Source organism: Scardinius erythrophthalmus, assembly GCF_964197995.2.
Source record: "Scardinius erythrophthalmus genome assembly, chromosome: 6".
Lineage (NCBI taxonomy): Eukaryota > Metazoa > Chordata > Actinopteri > Cypriniformes > Leuciscidae > Scardinius > Scardinius erythrophthalmus.
Genome location: NC_138226.1, coordinates 24668981 through 24687313, shown reverse-complemented (window position 1 = coordinate 24687313; position 18333 = coordinate 24668981). Strand labels below are relative to the sequence as shown.

Below are 18333 nucleotides of genomic sequence, written 5' to 3'. Positions count from 1 at the left end.
ATAAAAATCACCCAATGTTCATACAGAATCTATGAGGGATCCCAGGGGGATTTACAGACTGCATTCTTGGAGACCTACTTCACTGCATTTAAAGTCATGAATCACTGACAAGTCCATATATGAATAAAATATCCCCATGCTCTGAATAGTCATTTGTAATTGTCACAGATCTGGACCTTGTGGATAAAGTGTTACAGCTTACAGATAAAAAAACTGACAGCTTTTGTTCGCATGTTATATATTTTTGCGTATACTAGTGCAATGATAGGTTCATTTTAGTTATTACATTACGTAAAATGTATCTCTAAATTAATATACACATATATTTGTTTATGTTGACTGTATTGAATACAGATAATGTTATACATTTGTGCCGTGCGTTCTTAATACATGGTGGCGCTGTTTAACTAGTTCCTAATAAAGCACACGCCTTTATTAAAACAATGAATTACTCTTCCCTGGAATCACAAAGATTTTATGGCATTTTGAATGTTTACCAGTTCATGCCCATTTAAGTCATGCAGACGATGCCCGCTGCGCGGAAGTTTCTCGTGACGTCACCGTGACGTTTTAGTAGGTTGGTTAATTTTCACTTCCTGTTCAGTGGGACATCCCACGGCTCCATCCGAGCTGGAATACATCATTGTCCCTGTGTCCTACTTTACACTTTTGCTTCCATTTTACTGGACAGGCTGGAAACGAATGAGCTTTATTCCTAGCGGCCCGCCTGCAATAATGTAACGGACATTTCCGTGACTTGTTAGTTTGAGTGTTGCGTGTTGTTATGGAGTGCGGAATCAGTGGCGATCATAACTGCTGATCAAGACACCCACCCACATACAGCGAGATCTCCATCTACTCTCATACTCCACAGAGACACAAAACATGGGCAAACATCTCATCTGCTGGGGGCTTTGGGCTCTAGTGGCTCTTTTTTACTGCAAACGAGCACTTTCCTTTAATCTGGACATTAGCAAACCCTCAGTTTTCTCTGGACCACCAGGAAGTTACTTTGGATTTTCTGTGGCTTTCTTCAATCCTGATAACAAACAGTGAGTAACGTTAGATGAAGTTGTGTGTAAACCCAGTGAGCTGGCGATCTACAGACAAACTTGTTTGGATATCATATGTGCCTACTGTATTGTTTTTTTATATATTTATTTTTGTGAGGAAGATATGAATCTCAAGGATGCATGGATATTCTGAAAGAAACATGTATTAACACATAACAATGCTAATTTGTATTGTAAACTATTGTGTAGTCTATATATAATGTGTGTGTATGTGTGCTAATAATAATTAATCATATTTATTATATATAGGCTAAATAGAAAAAAAAAATATGTACATTTTAAAACTGTGTTTTAGTGTATTTAACATAACAAATCATTAAAAACACATTTTCCCTCTGATTCCAGATTAAGCATACTGGTTGGTGCACCCAGGGCAAACACATCTGATCAAACCCCATCGGTAGTCACTGAGAGGGGCGCTGTCTTCAGCTGTCCTTGGCAAAAAAGTGGCACATGCACACAGATTGAATTTGACAGCACTGGTAAGACGCATACACTGTGTTTCCAGCCATCATAGTTTAATCTTTGCTCCTCCATGCTGGTATTTAAAACTTTTTGTTGTGTATTGATTCACATTGCATGCTAGTGAAAGAAGTAGGGTTTGTCAGAGTTATTATAGGAACTTCTGAGTAGCCTGTGGCTCTTTAATGATTTATTGGGTCATATATCAGCTTTGCTCTAAATATTTTCAATAGGTGGGGGGTGGGGGGTGGGGGGGGGGGGGGGGGGATAACAGGAGATAGAGCCTGGGGTCGTTTCAAGGCTCGTCTAGGATTGTGCGATTGTTATTACAAAGTGTTTTGAATTCACATGCTTTGCAGTGTCCTGCAACAGACAATGGAGTTTATTTACTATTCATGTGCTGGCCTACTAACTAGATTGCAGATGTACACAAACAATCTTCACACTAACCGTACTTTGTTCAGGCGTATATGTGTACTTGAGTATAGGCACCGTTTCTTGTGCCAGATCTCATTGGTATTCAGTGGTGGTTATAGACTAGTCTTGCCTGATTTACCCTGCCAGCCAAGCTAGATTGCTTCAAGAGGAACTACCAGACAAACAAAAAGATCTTCACTTGGATTATCTCAGTGTGTTTAGAGTTCTCACCAACAACTGAACTACTCCTCTATGTGTTATTTTCACCCTTAAAGAAGTTCTTGGGAAAAGAACCATGTATAGAGTAGCTTTAAACATCTATGGCAGAGTAAGCAGACAAGTTTGGAGTATATAGCCTAATAATATTTAGTGATATATTTTATGTATATTTATAATATATTTTTTATTTATGTATTTATTTATTTGTATTAAATACCAAGCCAAATGGAATTAGATTTTTTGTAATGCCAATGTAGATTTAGTATGTATTTGTACTATTTAAATACCAAACCAAATAGATTTGGGGATTTTTTTTTTGTAAAAATATTTTACAAATATATATTTAAGTTTTAGTAAATGCCAAACTAAGACATAGCTTACCGTTAAATGGACTGTGGTTACTGCCAAAGACTATAGAATAACAGTCTTATAGGGCCTTTGTTGCTACCAAGCTGTAAGTATACTGTAAGTGTCTGCATATTTTTGGGGCCACCATATTTTCCATTGACCTCCAAGACCTCCTTTGTGCACTTACTGCACTAGCGTAGTGTTTATATTTGTTACTCAATAACTAGTACTGCATGCAAGAAGCTTCAACATTCTTCTGTTAAATAACTGCCAAAGCATAACTGTGTCCTGACATGTTTTTTCTGTGAATGGCGAGCTGGCTGTTTGAGGAGCAGGCACAATCTAGATTGGAGAGAAATGTCAGAAGAATGAGATGGAAAACACTGTGTGGATGTAAAAAAATTAATGCTGAATTGTATGGTTACACAACTGTTTCCATTGGGCCTTTGTACTGTCAACTCCCCGTTTGTGCTGTTTGGCAATAATTAAGTGCTTAATTCTAGTAAAGCCTGGGTGTTGTTGACCAGCTGTATGACTGTGTTGACCATGAGAAACACTGGGAAATTCCCAGCTCAGTAGCACAGACTGATGAGCAGCTGTGGCTTCCTGAGGCTGAGACTGTGGCTGACATGAACCAAGGCCGCAGGGAAGGGATATCTTTCTTGGCTATATATATATATGTGTGTGTGTGTGGCCTGCTAAACCCTACATTATGGGGACAAAATGTCCCCACAAAGATGGCAATATCTGAAATCCTTGTCCTTGTGAGGACATTTTTGGTCCCCATGAAGATAACAGCTTATAAATCATACTAAGTTATGTTTTTATGAAAATGTAAAAATGCAGAAAGTTTTCTGTGATGAGTAGGTTTAGGGGTAGGTTTAGATTCAACCTGGATAATAGAGAGGGGGCGCCGGCCCAAAAAAAGGTTGAGAACCACTGTTCTAGAGTGTAACCCCTTGCTTGCTGTCCACTTTTTTCTGCATTGCGGTTGAATTATTGATTTTATTTTACATATTTGTTCTATTACAGTCACACCAATTCATTGATGTGTGTGTGTGTATATAAGTGTGTGTGAGTGTTTTGCCCTCTTGATGTTTTAGAGTTTCACCCCTTCATTGCTGAGCACTTTTTTCTGCATTGTGGCCGATTTGTAGATTGTACAATTCTCTGTTTTTTTTGTGCTTTTGTCGATTTCCCATTCATTTTCTATATGGTAGGTCACTTTTGACCGAAGACCACAAGGTAGAGTTTTTTTTTTAGAGAAGTTCTGTACCATTCTGATGAAGCTGTGTAAAAATTCCAAACAGAAAGATTTTCAGTCAGAAGTGACCGAAGAACACCAGTAAATCACTGACCTTTCTGCTGAAGCTTTTTTTATTCACCATGTTCTACAAATATTCCTTGCCTTGTGTGTGTTTATGAAGTTGTTTTGCTAATTTGATTATGTCATGAATAGATTCAGCTGTCCATGTTCATGACCTTGGATTGAACTTCAGATGGTTTGGTAATGAAGAGGATGAGAGAGTGCGACATTGCATATCAGCTCAACTTTTTGATCTATGAACTCAAATGCTTCTGTCGTATCAGTCCTTTTGAAATCAGCTGGAATTAGATGAACACGCCAGTGGATGAGATTGTAGAGATTGGAAGAGCAGTGTAGTCTACTACAAAGGACATGATGACAGTCTGATGAATCTAATTAACTGACTAACTCATTTTTCCTCCCTCCTTCATATCTCTTCCTCCCCCATTGCCCCTTCCTCTGTCGTTCCTGTCACAGATGACAGGAAGAATCCTGATGGAAAGCAAATGGAGTTCAAGTCGAATCAATGGTTTGGGGCCACTGTGCGTTCCTCTGGGGACCATATTCTGGTGAGTCAGGGTGCACGTGTAGAAATTTGTTCTGAAATAAGATAAAAAACTATATATATATATATATATATATATATATATATATATATATATATATATATATATATATATATATATATATATATATATATGTATATGTGTGTATATATATATATATATATATATATATATATATATATATATATATATATATGTATATGTGTGTATATATATATATATATATATATATATATATGTATATGTGTGTATATATATATATATATATATATATATATATATATATATATGTATGTATATGTGTGTATGTGTATATATGTGTATATATATATATATATATGTGTGTATGTGTATATATGTGTATATATATATATATATATATATATGTATATATATATATGTGTGTATATATATATATATACACATACATATATATATGTAGTTTTTTATCTTATATATGTATATGTATATATATATATATCTTAGTGCTGTCAAATCGATTGATTGCGACTAATCGCGTCTAACATAAAAGTTTGTGTTTACATAATATATGTGTGTGTATATATATTATTGAATTTATACATACTTTATATATGTCTCTGTGTCATATATATATATATATATATATATATATATATATATACATATATATATATATATATATGAATGAAAGCTGTTATGTAACTTTATGATAGCTGTAAATTTATAAAGAGCAATGCTAATATTTAATTATTTGTTAAATTTTAATCTACTTTTACTTATGCTTCCATAATCTCAGGAGAATCAATCAGGAATCAGGAGGAATCTCAAGTCATTTGCACAATTGTAACACAAACTCGTCTGTCATATTTATATTAGCAGCAAAATATCACACCTTTTTTTTTCAAGGCGCACATTTCCATTACGCAAAACTGTTTTGAACTTCACATGAACGTGCGTGTGCCACTCAGACAGGAGCAGATAAAAGAGCAAATGATCATCTAAATCAGACTGTACGATACAGTTTTTTGATCGTGCAGTATCAAACCACGATTACAGTATCAAAGCGATGTGTCAGGTGAATATATGCATTTCGTCATGTAAGCTCATATCATCACTTGTCACATATCAAACCAATAAAAAAAAGCCTGAGAAAATCTTTACAGATGATCGTACTATGTATATACCAAATTAAATGCTGTGTGAACCATTTATGTTAAGTATGGTCTGAAAATCTACAGAGATTTGGAAATTTGAGTCTAAAAAAGTATGTAATTTTGAAATTGAAAATTTGTAGGAAGGAACCCTGTTTACGTTGACCCTGGGATGTCCTTATTGTTAAGCCCTGTTGTATATTATAAACATGATTCTATATTAAAGAAAATCCTAGTTTCAAACAAGTCAGATTAAATATTCTTTATTGTATTGTTGTAAGAAGCCGCTTCTTTTATTTAATAGTACTTTGATCTTGACTTTCAATGCTGATATGGCACTAAAAATAAATGTTTAAATTAAGTCTTGCTGTAATATGTGAGCAGATATTTCTCAGCATATGGTTTCGAAGAACATAATTCCTACTCATGTACTGATTTTCTCTCTCCTCAGGCATGTGCTCCTCTCTACCAGTGGAGCACGTATGGATTCTCAGAAAGAGAGCCTGTCGGGACATGTTACCTGAAGAAGGGCAATAGCATTGTGGAATATTCGCCCTGTCGCTCTAGTATGTACTTGAACACAGCTCTTTACCTCACCTCAGACTGCTCATGCCCTTATTGGGTCATATCTAATATCCTCCCTCAGAAATGTCTTGACTTAGATTTATGGGATATCATACTTGTGTTGTGTATTATTTCCTACACATATATGGTTTCAAGACATGTCTGAGTTAACACGCTATTCAAAGTTGATGTGCCAGTCGTCATATGGTCATGACAGTTCCGCTGTCTGAAGTTTGTCTTCCTCTTTCTCACCTTTCCTTCATGTTGATACTTCCTCAAAACTATATCTAGTTGTGAAAACCTTAATGACTTTGAGTATTTCTTTCTTCATCAGAATCAAACTCACCTGAGGGACAAGGATTTTGTCAAGCAGGTTTCAGTGCTGATTTTGTGAAGGTATTTTTTTTTTTCCTCAGAAATTTGCTCCCATATATATTTGTTCATGTTTTTTACATTATATATATATATATATATAAAATATATTATAGAAAATGTAAAAAATAAATGTACAAATATATAAGGGAGCAAATTTCAATGGAATTATGTGGAATATATAAATATAAACAAATAAACAATTAATATCAAACCCCACTATATCTGATTTTATCATTTTTGACCTAACACATTTATTTTTCTGAAATGTTTTATTCAAAAAGTGTGCTGGTGCTTTTCTTGCCACTTAAATTTTGTAAATTTTGATATGCCGCTTTTACCCTGCTGTTTGTTTATTGTATTTCCCATTATTGGCCAAACTTGTGCCGAATGTACCAAAACACTTTTTTTTTCTCCATCAGAAGAACCGTGTTGTTATTGGAGGACCAGGAAGCTTTTATTGGCAAGGTAAACCGTTTTATTGTATTATCCTTCTGTGAATTTGACACTGAAAGGCACTGAAAGGGGAAACAACAATGTGCTCTGTCAGGACTTTTTGGTGACTCAGAGAATGTCTGCTGTGTCTTGCTTCCAAGGGCAAGTTCAGATATAGCATTGACACAAAATAGGCCAGGGAATGTTTGCGCAACCTCAACAATACTTGTTAAAATTTACAAATGTGTGTCGGGTCCCCGCCTGTGAGAGAAATGCTGCTCGGAAGAGAGGGAGCTGTTTTGAAGTCAATAAATAATGCAGAATCATATGCTGTCTACTGCAGGGAGATGAGGCTGTGGTTTCATTGAAATGTTTTGTGTTGTGCTGTGTGATGTTGAAATGCTTGTTTACTGAGTCGCAGATCTGTTATGACCTCATAGGGTGGGGTTATTTTAGGAACCCTGCCCAGAAAAGCCTTTAAACACATCTTCCATGAATTTCATGACCTGTGGTGATCGTTTTTAAAAGTTCATTTTAAAGGTGTTTTGTGTTTTTTTTGTTACGGTGTTTAGTTTTTCTGCTGAGTGTCTCTTTTGTAATGGTATGATAATTATACTCCCTGCTGAGAGTAAAATGCTTTCACAAATGTGAATCTGATGGTGTGATTGATAGTAACTTAAGCTAACCTTGGTTAGACTTGAAGTAAGTCTTAAGTGTTAGAAAAGTGATAATTATAACTTTTTAATTAAATAACTTGTGAGTTGTGGAGATTTAAAAAGTAGTTTTAAGCAGAAACTAAATTATTTTGCTAAGAAAAGAGTAACTTATGTGAGGGACTTTTGGGAAGTGCTTACTCAAATGTATATGTATATTTCATAGATTTCTAGTGGTACATTTAAATGAATGGATTGAAGGAACTGATTCACTGTAATGAACTTGAGAGGCCATTTGAGGAAAGTGTGTTTGCGTCACTCTTTATTGCATCAGCTCGTTCAGTTGTAAGGCTGTGTGAGCAGTATAATGTGATGAATTTTTTGGGATTGACATGCTGTTCTGTTAAATCTGGTCTTGTTAAAAAGATAGACAGTTGCTTAAAAAAGCTAGGCTACATTGTTTGAACAAACTGAGCTCCTATTCCACTACTGATGGTGTGTTCACACTTGGCTCTTGCTCTGTTAGTGCGTTTCATTCGAAAGTGAGAACTCTGCCAATCGAACTCTGGTGTGGTTCGACAGAAATATTAATGCAACACGGACCAGGACCATCACATTTGAAGACATCTAAACGAACCAAAAACTGGACGTGATGTCACCAAATGTGACCCTAAAAAGGACAGAATCCAAAGGCATGGTTTTTCTCGTCATAGGAGTTTCGTTGTCCATTACAGTTCGGTACAGGCATCAGAAACACCCTCTTCTTGCAGCAGATCTTCGTTTATGTGACTCCTTTACACATCTTATAAGCTCTTCACAAGTTCTCAGCTGGTCAAAATGCCATCACATGTACGTACGCACATACAACGAGGGCATTTAGCCCAGTGCACAGCCTTGTTTTGGATATTTGGTACGTTCCATCGCAAAATTCTTTTTTTTTTTTTTATCTTTAGGTTCATACGTAAAAATGACAGATGGTAAGCGAACCAGGACTAAATGTATTATTTAGAGAACCGAACTAGAACAAGAGAACCGAGCTAGTGTGTGTACAACACAACCTGAAAGTAACATCATGACTTGTAGTTAGTTATTCCCTAACACTGAAAGTCTGTAAAGATTACAGACCATAAAAAGACCAACAAAATGCACATACAACCATATTAAAAATAATATTACATGATTTTACTTTTTGTCGACTGTTTTTGCTTTTAACGTTTACATGTATGCATATATTAGCACTGCTTCTTTCTGTTTTGCTTAACATCACATGCAGGTTCAAGACATCTGTTGCTTGCACACTTTTCCTATTGGGATAAAAAAAAAAAACTTTTGCTTCTTGTGTTCTCCTAACTGTTTTTTCCCCCTTCTTTTTCCAGGTCAGCTGATCTCAGATGACGTCACTGAGGTCATCAGTAGATACAATAAGGAGTTTTTTACTCCTTACAGTAACCAGTTATCAACCAAGTCAGCCGGGGCTCAGTATGATGACAGTTATTTGGGTAAGCCTTTTTGCATCTTTTGTTTTATTGTCTTTTCGAAGTTGTAATTATTTTCTCGTGGTGATTTATATTTGCACTGTTACCTGTAAATCAGGAGCTCAATATAATTTTGGGTTGCACATGTAATGAATGTTTGTGTGCTTTGAGTTGCAGTGATCAGAATGTACAAAGCAAACAAGCAGAAATGCAGTGTAGATTTTTATGTCATCGTTTAATTCTGTCTTAGGTTACTCTGTGGCTGTTGGTGATTTTAATGAGGATGGTGAAGATGGTAAGACATTTCAATATGTTTCATTTTTTGAAATGACAATATTACTGTATTTTATTTTATTTTTATTTTATTTTTATTTTTTTTAGCAAATTTGAGCCTTAGTGAGCATAAGAGATTTTTCAAAAACATGAACAATATCTTATTGATGGCAAACATTTGAATGGTAGTGCAGTTTTAAGCAGCCCACAGCCATGAGTTGTCTGTCTTGATTGAGCTGTTCTGACCTGCTCTAAATACCAGCCCCATTGCATTGCAAACTGAAGTAGTGCATTATGGGAATGGCTTAAATCAGATTTTTCTATGTAAATGGATCAAGAAGCTTCATTGCTGAATGAAAGCATTGTTGTGTCCAACTCATTTTTAATTCTTCCTTCCTCCCTAGATTATGTCACAGGAGTTCCTAGAGGGGAGAAGGCTCTCGGTTATGTGAGTTTAATACTATTTTTTGTCAGGAATCTGACAAAAAACTATAAAGTGATGCAACCCTGCTTGAAGCAGCTTTGTCTGGTTTTGTCTTGTTAGGTCAACATTTTCAATGGGAAGAACATGGAGTCTATGTATAATTTCACGGGCACACAGGTGAGTGTTACAAAAATGTTGACACCTCTTATACGAGCAGTCTTGCCTGTGAGCAGCCCGCAGGTCACATGACATGCCCAATCTTGTGGTCATGGCACAGTTATGTTCAACATTTGTTTACGAGCGGAGAGTTCATGTCCTAAATCCACTCCCACATCTGGAAGCTATTGACAGCAGTGTCGCCAGCACTCAAGAGCGAGAGAAGCTGCAGTTGTGATACATCAACAGTTAATAAAGCAAAAGTCAACACATGGTTTAACAGAGATTTATGAGTCCAAGCTCAAAAAATTAATCTATATACTGTAGGCGGCACCACCAAAACCAGCCATAATAATAATTAAGAATAATTATTTCTTTTTTTTTCTGTCCACATTAGATGGCTGCTTACTTCGGTTATTCTGTAGTAGCCGTTGACATCAATAATGACAGGTAAGTGATGCTATAAACTGTTTGAAAACTGCTGTTTAATGTTTTCCTCACTGAAGGGAGGTTGAAGATTTCTACACAAGCTTCTTTTAAGCTCTTTGACAATCTATTCCTTCAACAAAGTCCATTCATGGACTAATGGATGCTTTAAATAAGTGTTTTTCAACTGGTATGTCTTGGCCATGAAAATGTGTTCAAAACTGACTGCTGAATTCAGTTTGTGTGAGTCAAAAGCACTCTTAACCTGGCCTTAGAGAAATCAGGCTCACAGACATTAAAGGGACAGTTCGTTCAAAAATGTAAAATGTCCTCATGTTGTTCCAAACCTGTATAACAAAAAAAAAGATATGTTTCAACTGTTTGTGTCCATTCAATGAAAGTCTGTGAGGTCTAAAAGACATTAGACCAAAACACACCAGCCCATTATTGTCCCTTCAAGGGTAAAGATAATAATATCTTCCCCTAAATCTTGATGCATTAAGTTATAGGATATATATATTGTGGGGGAAACCCACAACACAGGGTTATTATAGTTTTGAGCTATTGATTTTGTTTAGATAGTGTGAAAACTGTGATTGTTTTAGTTTAAGTGTTCTATAGCTTTAGTTTTTCTGTACATTTTAGTTTTTTATTTAGTTTAGTAAGACTTTGTTTGAAAATTTTAATTTTCTTCCTATTTAGTTTTCTTTTTCTTTAGAAACTAAATGCATTTTGACATGAAATTAAATAGTCATATTTCAGGAATCTTTTATGAATTGTTTTTTTTTAATTATAATTAAATCTTTAAAGTAATTTAATCAATTGACAGCACTAATTTTAGTTAGTTTTAGTATAATTGACTTAAACGTAAGTTTAGATTTTTTTTTTTATTAAAAAATATAATATAACATCAAAAATAATATGCTTAATGCATTATGCTACCTTATTCAGTTTGAGTCGTTCTTACTTGGAGGATGTCACTATTTGGATCTGCTCTGTTAGTGGTTCATGAAAGAAACTGTGTTTTTGAATGAATCATTCAAGTGAACATACCATTCTTGTTCACTTTCTAGCACTCATATAATTTTATTCTTTAAGTGTCTTCCCAAATGAAGCATACAACTGCTTTTGGTGGCTTTTTTCCCCTGTCTCCAAAGACTGACTTTAGTGTAGGCAAATATTCTTACTATTTCTGCTATATCTTTTTAGAAAAAAGTAGAAATGGCAGTAGTATGCTTTTCTGAATTATGCCAGTGTTTTGAGTCTGAACGAGATTTGGAGTGGCATTGAATGAACAGAGATTCATGAGTGAATTGAATTTGTTACATGTCATTCTCTGGCAATATCTCCCAAAAAATTAGGCCTAACTAAAATCGGAACGTTGTGCAACAGTGAAGATAAAGCTTCCTGATAAGTTGCTCTGTGACTGAACTTGACCATTTTTTGTGTTCAGAAAGGCCCTGTTTTTATAGTGAGCAAAAAGATTGATTTTGATCAGCTTATCTGTTTCAGTACTGTGCGCTTATTACGATCACTTCTGTGACATATTCAGCGATTATTTTCAACATGAATTTCCCTGCTGGTGAACTAGCTGTGATCTTTTCCATTAGGATAAACCCTTTTATGTTCCCCTGCAGGAAGATGGATTTGTTGGTGGGGGCTCCTCTGTTCATGGACCGTGGCTTAGATGGGAAACAGAGGGAGGTTGGTGAGGTCTATGTCTACCTAGGAAAAGGTGGCTTCACCTTCAACAGTGTCATCAAACTCACTGGCTCTGAGATCTATGCTCGATATGGAAGCTCAATCTGCAGTGTGGGAGACCTCAATATGGATGGATATAATGGTACTTTTTTGACTCTTCTCATTTTATTCTTTGTATTTGTGTGCTATGTTGTGTGCAACATCAGACAAGACAGAACATACATAGTCATTTGTGGTCATGGTCATAAGATGTTGACATTGTCTTCCTTGCCTCATTGTGCAACAGTAAGCATGACTCATTAGATTTTTGAGCAATGGCTGTACTAGCATATATAAAACCAATCCTGCCCATGGCATTTACTCAATAACCAGACCGGTTTTATATTTAATCCTTCTGTATTTTCTCAGATGTGGCTATTGCTGCCCCATATGGTGGGCAATTCCACCGCGGCCTGGTGTACATCCATAACGGGCGTCCCACAGGGCCGAATCCTGTGGCCTCTCAGGTTCTAGAAGGAACATGGGCGTCTGCTTCCATGCCTTCTAGCTTTGGTTACGCCATGCACGGAGGCACAGATGTTGATCAGAACGGATACCCTGGTTAGATTTCAACACTCATTGCTGTTTTACACATTCACTCATCTTCTGTAGTGTTTCACAACTGATACGATCCTGTCACCTAAATTCAAAGTTACTTCCTCTCGTTTACTCTTCTCATTCTCTTTCTCCCACTCTCTGTCCTTTTGTAGACCTGATTGTGGGGGTGTTTGGAGCTGACAAAGCTGTTCTGTACAGGTACAGTATGCTTATTCTGCACTTTGAAATCACACGTGCGTTTGATAGAATTTTATGATCAGGACGGATAAGCTATTGCAGGTGGTCTCATTTAATTCAGCAGCATTTAATTTGGTTTATGTGCAAGTAGTGAAGGCAATTACGGCCTGAATTAAAAGAAAATAACAGTGGAACATTTCCCATTATCTATATTTGTACATGGGAGACCACCAGACATTGATTGGCTCCGTACTACACATAATAAGCCATATATACTGTATATGCATATACATAATAAGCCTGTATAAGGCATCACTGTTGCAAAAATAAACTCTGAATAATGATAAACAGCGGTCAAAGGGGTAGCAGAATCATACTCTGATATTTACAATTATAAAACTCCCTTCCCAATCCACCCAGGCCATTAATGCATACTAAGCTCCAAAAATGGGTGATTCAGAATTACAGTATTGATGTCACAAACATGAACAAACATAGTAATATTACCACCCACATTTTAATACAAATGCTGCTTTAGTATTTGAAGCGTAATCTGCCATCATGAATGGGTTTGTGAATTAGGCAGTAATTTATATGCAGGGTGGATAGCCAATCATAACAGAGGACTTTAACATATAGAACTCTTAAAGATACAGCAACAAAAATAGTCTGTTTAATTCTCAGGGAGTCATGTAAAGCTAAACTAAAATTATCCTTTAAAACTAAACTGCAATGTTTTCATGATTTGTCTGGGATTGTCTGCCATCTTACACTATAAGGAGCCAGTCTAAAATGGCAGACTGATGATACCTGCTTGTTTTGTGTTGTCAGGGCTCGTCCCGTCATCAGTGTGAACACCACTCTGGATATCAGCCCACAGATCCTGAACCCTGAAGACAAAAGCTGCACCCTGCCTGGAACAACCACCACAGTTTCCTGGTGGGTCGAGAATTTTTCATCAAACAATTTCAACCAAACAGCCATCGTAGCCATTTAGATGCGAAATGTTTTGTGAATGATGTAAACATAATGCCCAAATAAAAGTGCATTAAAATCATCTTCGTATTCAAATCGTATCACATCACCTGCAAAATCATAGTCAAAATATTTTAAATATCCCTAATATCCCTCAGACGGTCTTCGTTTCGGAGTCACATCCTGGGCCTTCCCGGTCAGAAGTGACCGGAGGCCTAAAAATGAAACTTCCTCCATCCCAGTAAAACCAATGCAATTTATTTTTGTTCTATAATATTTATTCTTTTTAATTTTGTATTTTGAGATCATTTTATTGAATTTATTAATATTTATGCAATATTTATGGTCTATTTTTTCCATTGATATTAATAAAAAAAATTATATAAATATATGTATTTTTTTATTTTTTATTTATGCAGTATTTTAGTTTAATATAGAGTCTAGGCCTTCAAAAAAAATGTTTGAAGCAGATTAGCACCATCTGGCGAGAGTATGGAGAGAAAGCGTAAAAGCATGGTGTAACCACTAGATGGCATCTATACAGTTCTCTATGGAGAGGCATGTGAATTCCCCAGCTGTTTATGGACACATTTACTTTTTTTTTTTTTTTGTACAGAATTTGTAACAAAAAATGCAATTCATTCAATTATAACACTTTTTGTAAAATAATATTATTATTTTTTTTTATTTTTTTTTTTTTTTTTTCAATTTCCCATTCATTTTTTATGGGGGTCATTTTTGACCGAAGACCACAAGTGTGACTATTTTTTTTACGACCACTTAGCATGCTTGAATCATGACCTCAATTTTTTTGTGTGTGCACATACCTAATGCCATACATGTCACCCACCATACATGTCACAGTTTCGTAACATTCCAATGAAGCTGTGATTTTTAAAAAATTTTTGTAATCAAAATTTATTGGTGTTTATGTGTATAAAAGTGTGTGTGTATGTGTGTGTGTGTGGGTGGGTGTGTCTTTTTTGTACTCTTGATGTTGTAGAGTGTCACCCCTTTACAGCGGTATACTTTTTTTTAGGATTGAGGCCGATTTGTAGATTGTACACACAAAAATTCGGAGAATTTTTTTTTTTTGTCAATTTCCCATTCATTTCCTATGGGTCGGTCATTTCTGACCGAAGACCAAAATCGTCACTATTTTTTTTACGACCACTTAGCATGCTCGGATCATGACCTCAATTTTTTTTTTATTCACATACCTAATGCCATAAAAGTCACCAAGTTTCATAACATTCCGATGAAGCTGTGATTTTTAGAAATTCAAAACAGAAAATGTTTCGGTCAGAAATGACCGTGGACCGTCTGAGGGATATATCACTAAACTCAACCTTTTTCCTGTTTTTTTTTTAAACACGTAGCTAGAATGTTCTTGTTTAGATGCAGCTGTTTAAAGAAATGATTACTTAAATAGAAATGTATAGTTATTCAAATCTTCAAGTTATATGCCTTGACTATTATGCATTGAGAATATCATGAAAACAATGTGCATTAACACAATTCTACTCTAAATCTTTCCCTTAGCTTCACTGTGAAATACTGTCTGAAGGCAAATGGAAAAGGGGCGGAGTCTTCCCTTCGTAAGTACTTATATTTTCATAAATGCAAATTATAGAAACATATAATATTCAGGGCAATGGAACCTATTATTGCAAGTAGCATAAGCACATGGCAGCTGTAAACAGAGTCCTGCTGTTGCGGTGTGTGTTATGAGCATCGCTGCGGGGGGAAACTAGAGCTCGAAGTGTCAGGCATCAGAGTGTTTGGAGCCGGACATACGGTACAGAGCCATTAAAAGCCCAGCGTCCGGTGCTCACAAAGCCTTCACATGGATCTCACAGTCTGGGGTGTAATGGCTACCAGACCTGCAGCCCACTGTTCAGAGACCACAGACCATGATTCCAATTCATTATTTCTCTGTGTGCTTTGAAGTTCTCCTATGCTCTGGTTGAGCTAATGGCTGCCGTTATGCAAGTTTAGGTGCGGATGTGTACGGTGCTAGGCTTGCTATAAATGGATCTGCTGCTTACAGTTGAAAATCACAAACTGTGTGTCAGTTGTTTTGATTTGAGGTAAATGCACTACTGTTCAAAAGTTTGAGGTCAGGTTTTTTTTTTTTATTATTCAGCAAGGACACATTAAATTGATCAAAAGAGACAGTAAAGACATTTATAATGTGCAAAAAACTTCTAAATATTTATATTTCAACTAAATGCTGTTCTTTTAGAACTTTCTATTCATCAAACAATAAATAACTTTGCACAACAATTTTAAGCAGCACAACTGTTTTCAACATTGATAATTATAAGAAATGGTGTAATGGATGCTGAAAATTCAGCTTTGCCATCACAGTAGTGCTGGGCGGTTTGACCAAAAATCAACATCACGATTTTTTTCTAAATTATACCGGTTTCACGGTTTTTACCGGTTTTTTTTTTTTTCAAGCATGATGGGTGTTAACCACATTTTCTACTGAGTGAGAGAGGAAATACTGCAGTAGATTTACTTATAATGCCCTATTTTATTGTCATGAGTGAATATTATAGAAAAAATCCACACTAATATTAATAATACAGGTTTGCAAGGCTGTTTACAAAGAGGTGCCAGCAGGACGCGCTTTAGGAGCGGCAGAAACAGTGGTTTCCCCGGTAACTAACGGCTGTACACAAAGCAGCAACGCTCATAAACACTGCTTTATCAGGAAAGATAAAGAAAGATTCAATCGTAATAACAAAGAAACTTTTCTAAAGACCGTCAGTTCACTTCAGATACGTTAATACAGTATAAAAACACGCGCGCCGCGAGAAAAAAGACACTCTCACCCCCACACGTCTCGTGCCCATTCTAGTCAATGCTTGTGTTTCAGATCGAAGCTTCCGGCTCTCCGCGCCGCTTCGCTAAATATAGGCGCCTAGTCTATTTTGACGCACCGCGTGGAGGACGGAATAAAACCTTGTCGCAGCTGTAATGCGCCGCAGACGTGTGTTGTAAATGAGGGGTGAGACTGTGTCGCGCAGCGCCGCGTTCCGATTAAAGCGACATACACCGGTATTGCGGTATATTAAAAATTCATATCGTAACAAAAATAAACACCGGTATTCGGTATGAACCGGTAAACCGCCCAGCACTACATCACAGGAACATATTGCATTTTAAAATATATTCAAATATGGTTGTCATGATTCCTCAATTAAATTCGAGTACTCAGTACTTAGGAAGTGACGTATTCCACGAACAAGAATCCATGAACCACATTATTTGGGCTCGTTCACACAGAGCACGTTTTTGCTTTGAAAAACGCAAGACGCGGTCAGTGGAATGTGGAAAAAACGAGACGTGTTTTAAAAAAAAAAAGTTGACCTTATTTTAACTTGAGCACCACGTTTTGAGAATGCCGTGTCATGCGTGAGACGCTGAAAAAAACACGCAAGATGCGAGCGCAACGGTTATAGCCTACACATCAGTCTAGCGCATTTTTACATAGAAAAACAATAGAAAAGTAGCACTTTGGAATGGAGCCCCGTAGATTTTTAAATGGCTGCATTATATATTAAATCCATTTTAAAAACATGATATAGCAACGTAACGTTCCTGTGATCAAGTACTTGCGTGGAGCGCATCTCAGCATACGGTAACAAACTCCATCTCTGCATATGCTGTGAGTTTGGGTTGCTTATAACATTCATCTGGGAACGCAGTGTGTGCCATTTTACTAGATTTGTAACACAAATCATTTATAAGCCTATCCCAACACAGACAAATACATCAATATGTTTCCAAATATGCTAATTGTTGTGCATCGTAGTTTCAAGATGAAAGTTTAAACCCTTGCTCTGAGTTTTGATGTCCACATGTTCTTGATGAAATGTTGTTTGGCCAATATTAAACAAGAATTTTATCATGCTGTAAAGTGTAACTACAATCACCAGATCATTTGGTGCCCTCTGCAGGCATTTGTTAATACGTAACATACATAAGTTGATTTTTTTTATGTTTTTTATGTATGTATATTACAAGATGTATTTTAACAGTGTTGTTCAATAAAACCATATGGTTACTTGCTTTAGATTTTTTTTATTTGAACGTATTATTATTATTGCGTTATTGTTATTATACATATTTTAAGTCTAGGTCTATTTTTATTGCCACAAAAAAGGATCTGATTAATCGTCAAAATAATCGACCGATTACTCATTTACCGAAATAATCATTGGTGCCAGCCCAAAAACAATTATTTTAATTTTTATTACCACAAAAACATATCCGATTACTCAATTATTCATTAAAATAATCACCCAATTACTCGATTACCAAAATAATCATTGGTGCCCGCCCAAAAAACATATCCGATTACTCGATTATTCGTCAAAATAGTTGACCGATTACTCGAGTACCAAATAATCGTCGGTGCCAGCTCAAAAACATATCCAATTAATTGATTATTCGTCAAAATAATTGACAGATTACTCGATTACCAAAATAATCATTAGTGACAGCCCAAAAACAATTATTTTAAGTTGTAATAATATTTCATGTCATAAAGGCAAAGTCGCAAAAACCACC

The 18333-nt window shown here is 35.9% G+C and overlaps 1 protein-coding gene across 2 annotated transcripts in view; it reads left to right on the top strand.

The window, feature by feature from the left end:
• Nucleotides 1-602: 602 nt before the first annotated feature.
• The window catches only part of itgav (integrin, alpha V), a 30541-nt gene continuing 12810 nt past the window's right edge, over nt 603-18333 (top strand). For both annotated transcript variants that reach the window (XM_081369346.1, XM_081369347.1), the window contains exons 1-16: nt 603-1052; nt 1419-1555; nt 4303-4394; nt 5976-6090; nt 6423-6484; nt 6883-6928; nt 8925-9047; nt 9274-9318; nt 9701-9744; nt 9841-9897; nt 10274-10326; nt 11940-12145; nt 12412-12603; nt 12753-12798; nt 13609-13716; nt 15295-15350. In XM_081369346.1, the coding sequence (XP_081225472.1) occupies nt 886-1052; nt 1419-1555; nt 4303-4394; nt 5976-6090; nt 6423-6484; nt 6883-6928; nt 8925-9047; nt 9274-9318; nt 9701-9744; nt 9841-9897; nt 10274-10326; nt 11940-12145; nt 12412-12603; nt 12753-12798; nt 13609-13716; nt 15295-15350 (1549 nt within the window). In that variant the 5' untranslated portion in view covers nt 603-885. The remainder of the gene's footprint in view (nt 1053-1418; nt 1556-4302; nt 4395-5975; nt 6091-6422; nt 6485-6882; nt 6929-8924; nt 9048-9273; nt 9319-9700; nt 9745-9840; nt 9898-10273; nt 10327-11939; nt 12146-12411; nt 12604-12752; nt 12799-13608; nt 13717-15294; nt 15351-18333) is intronic.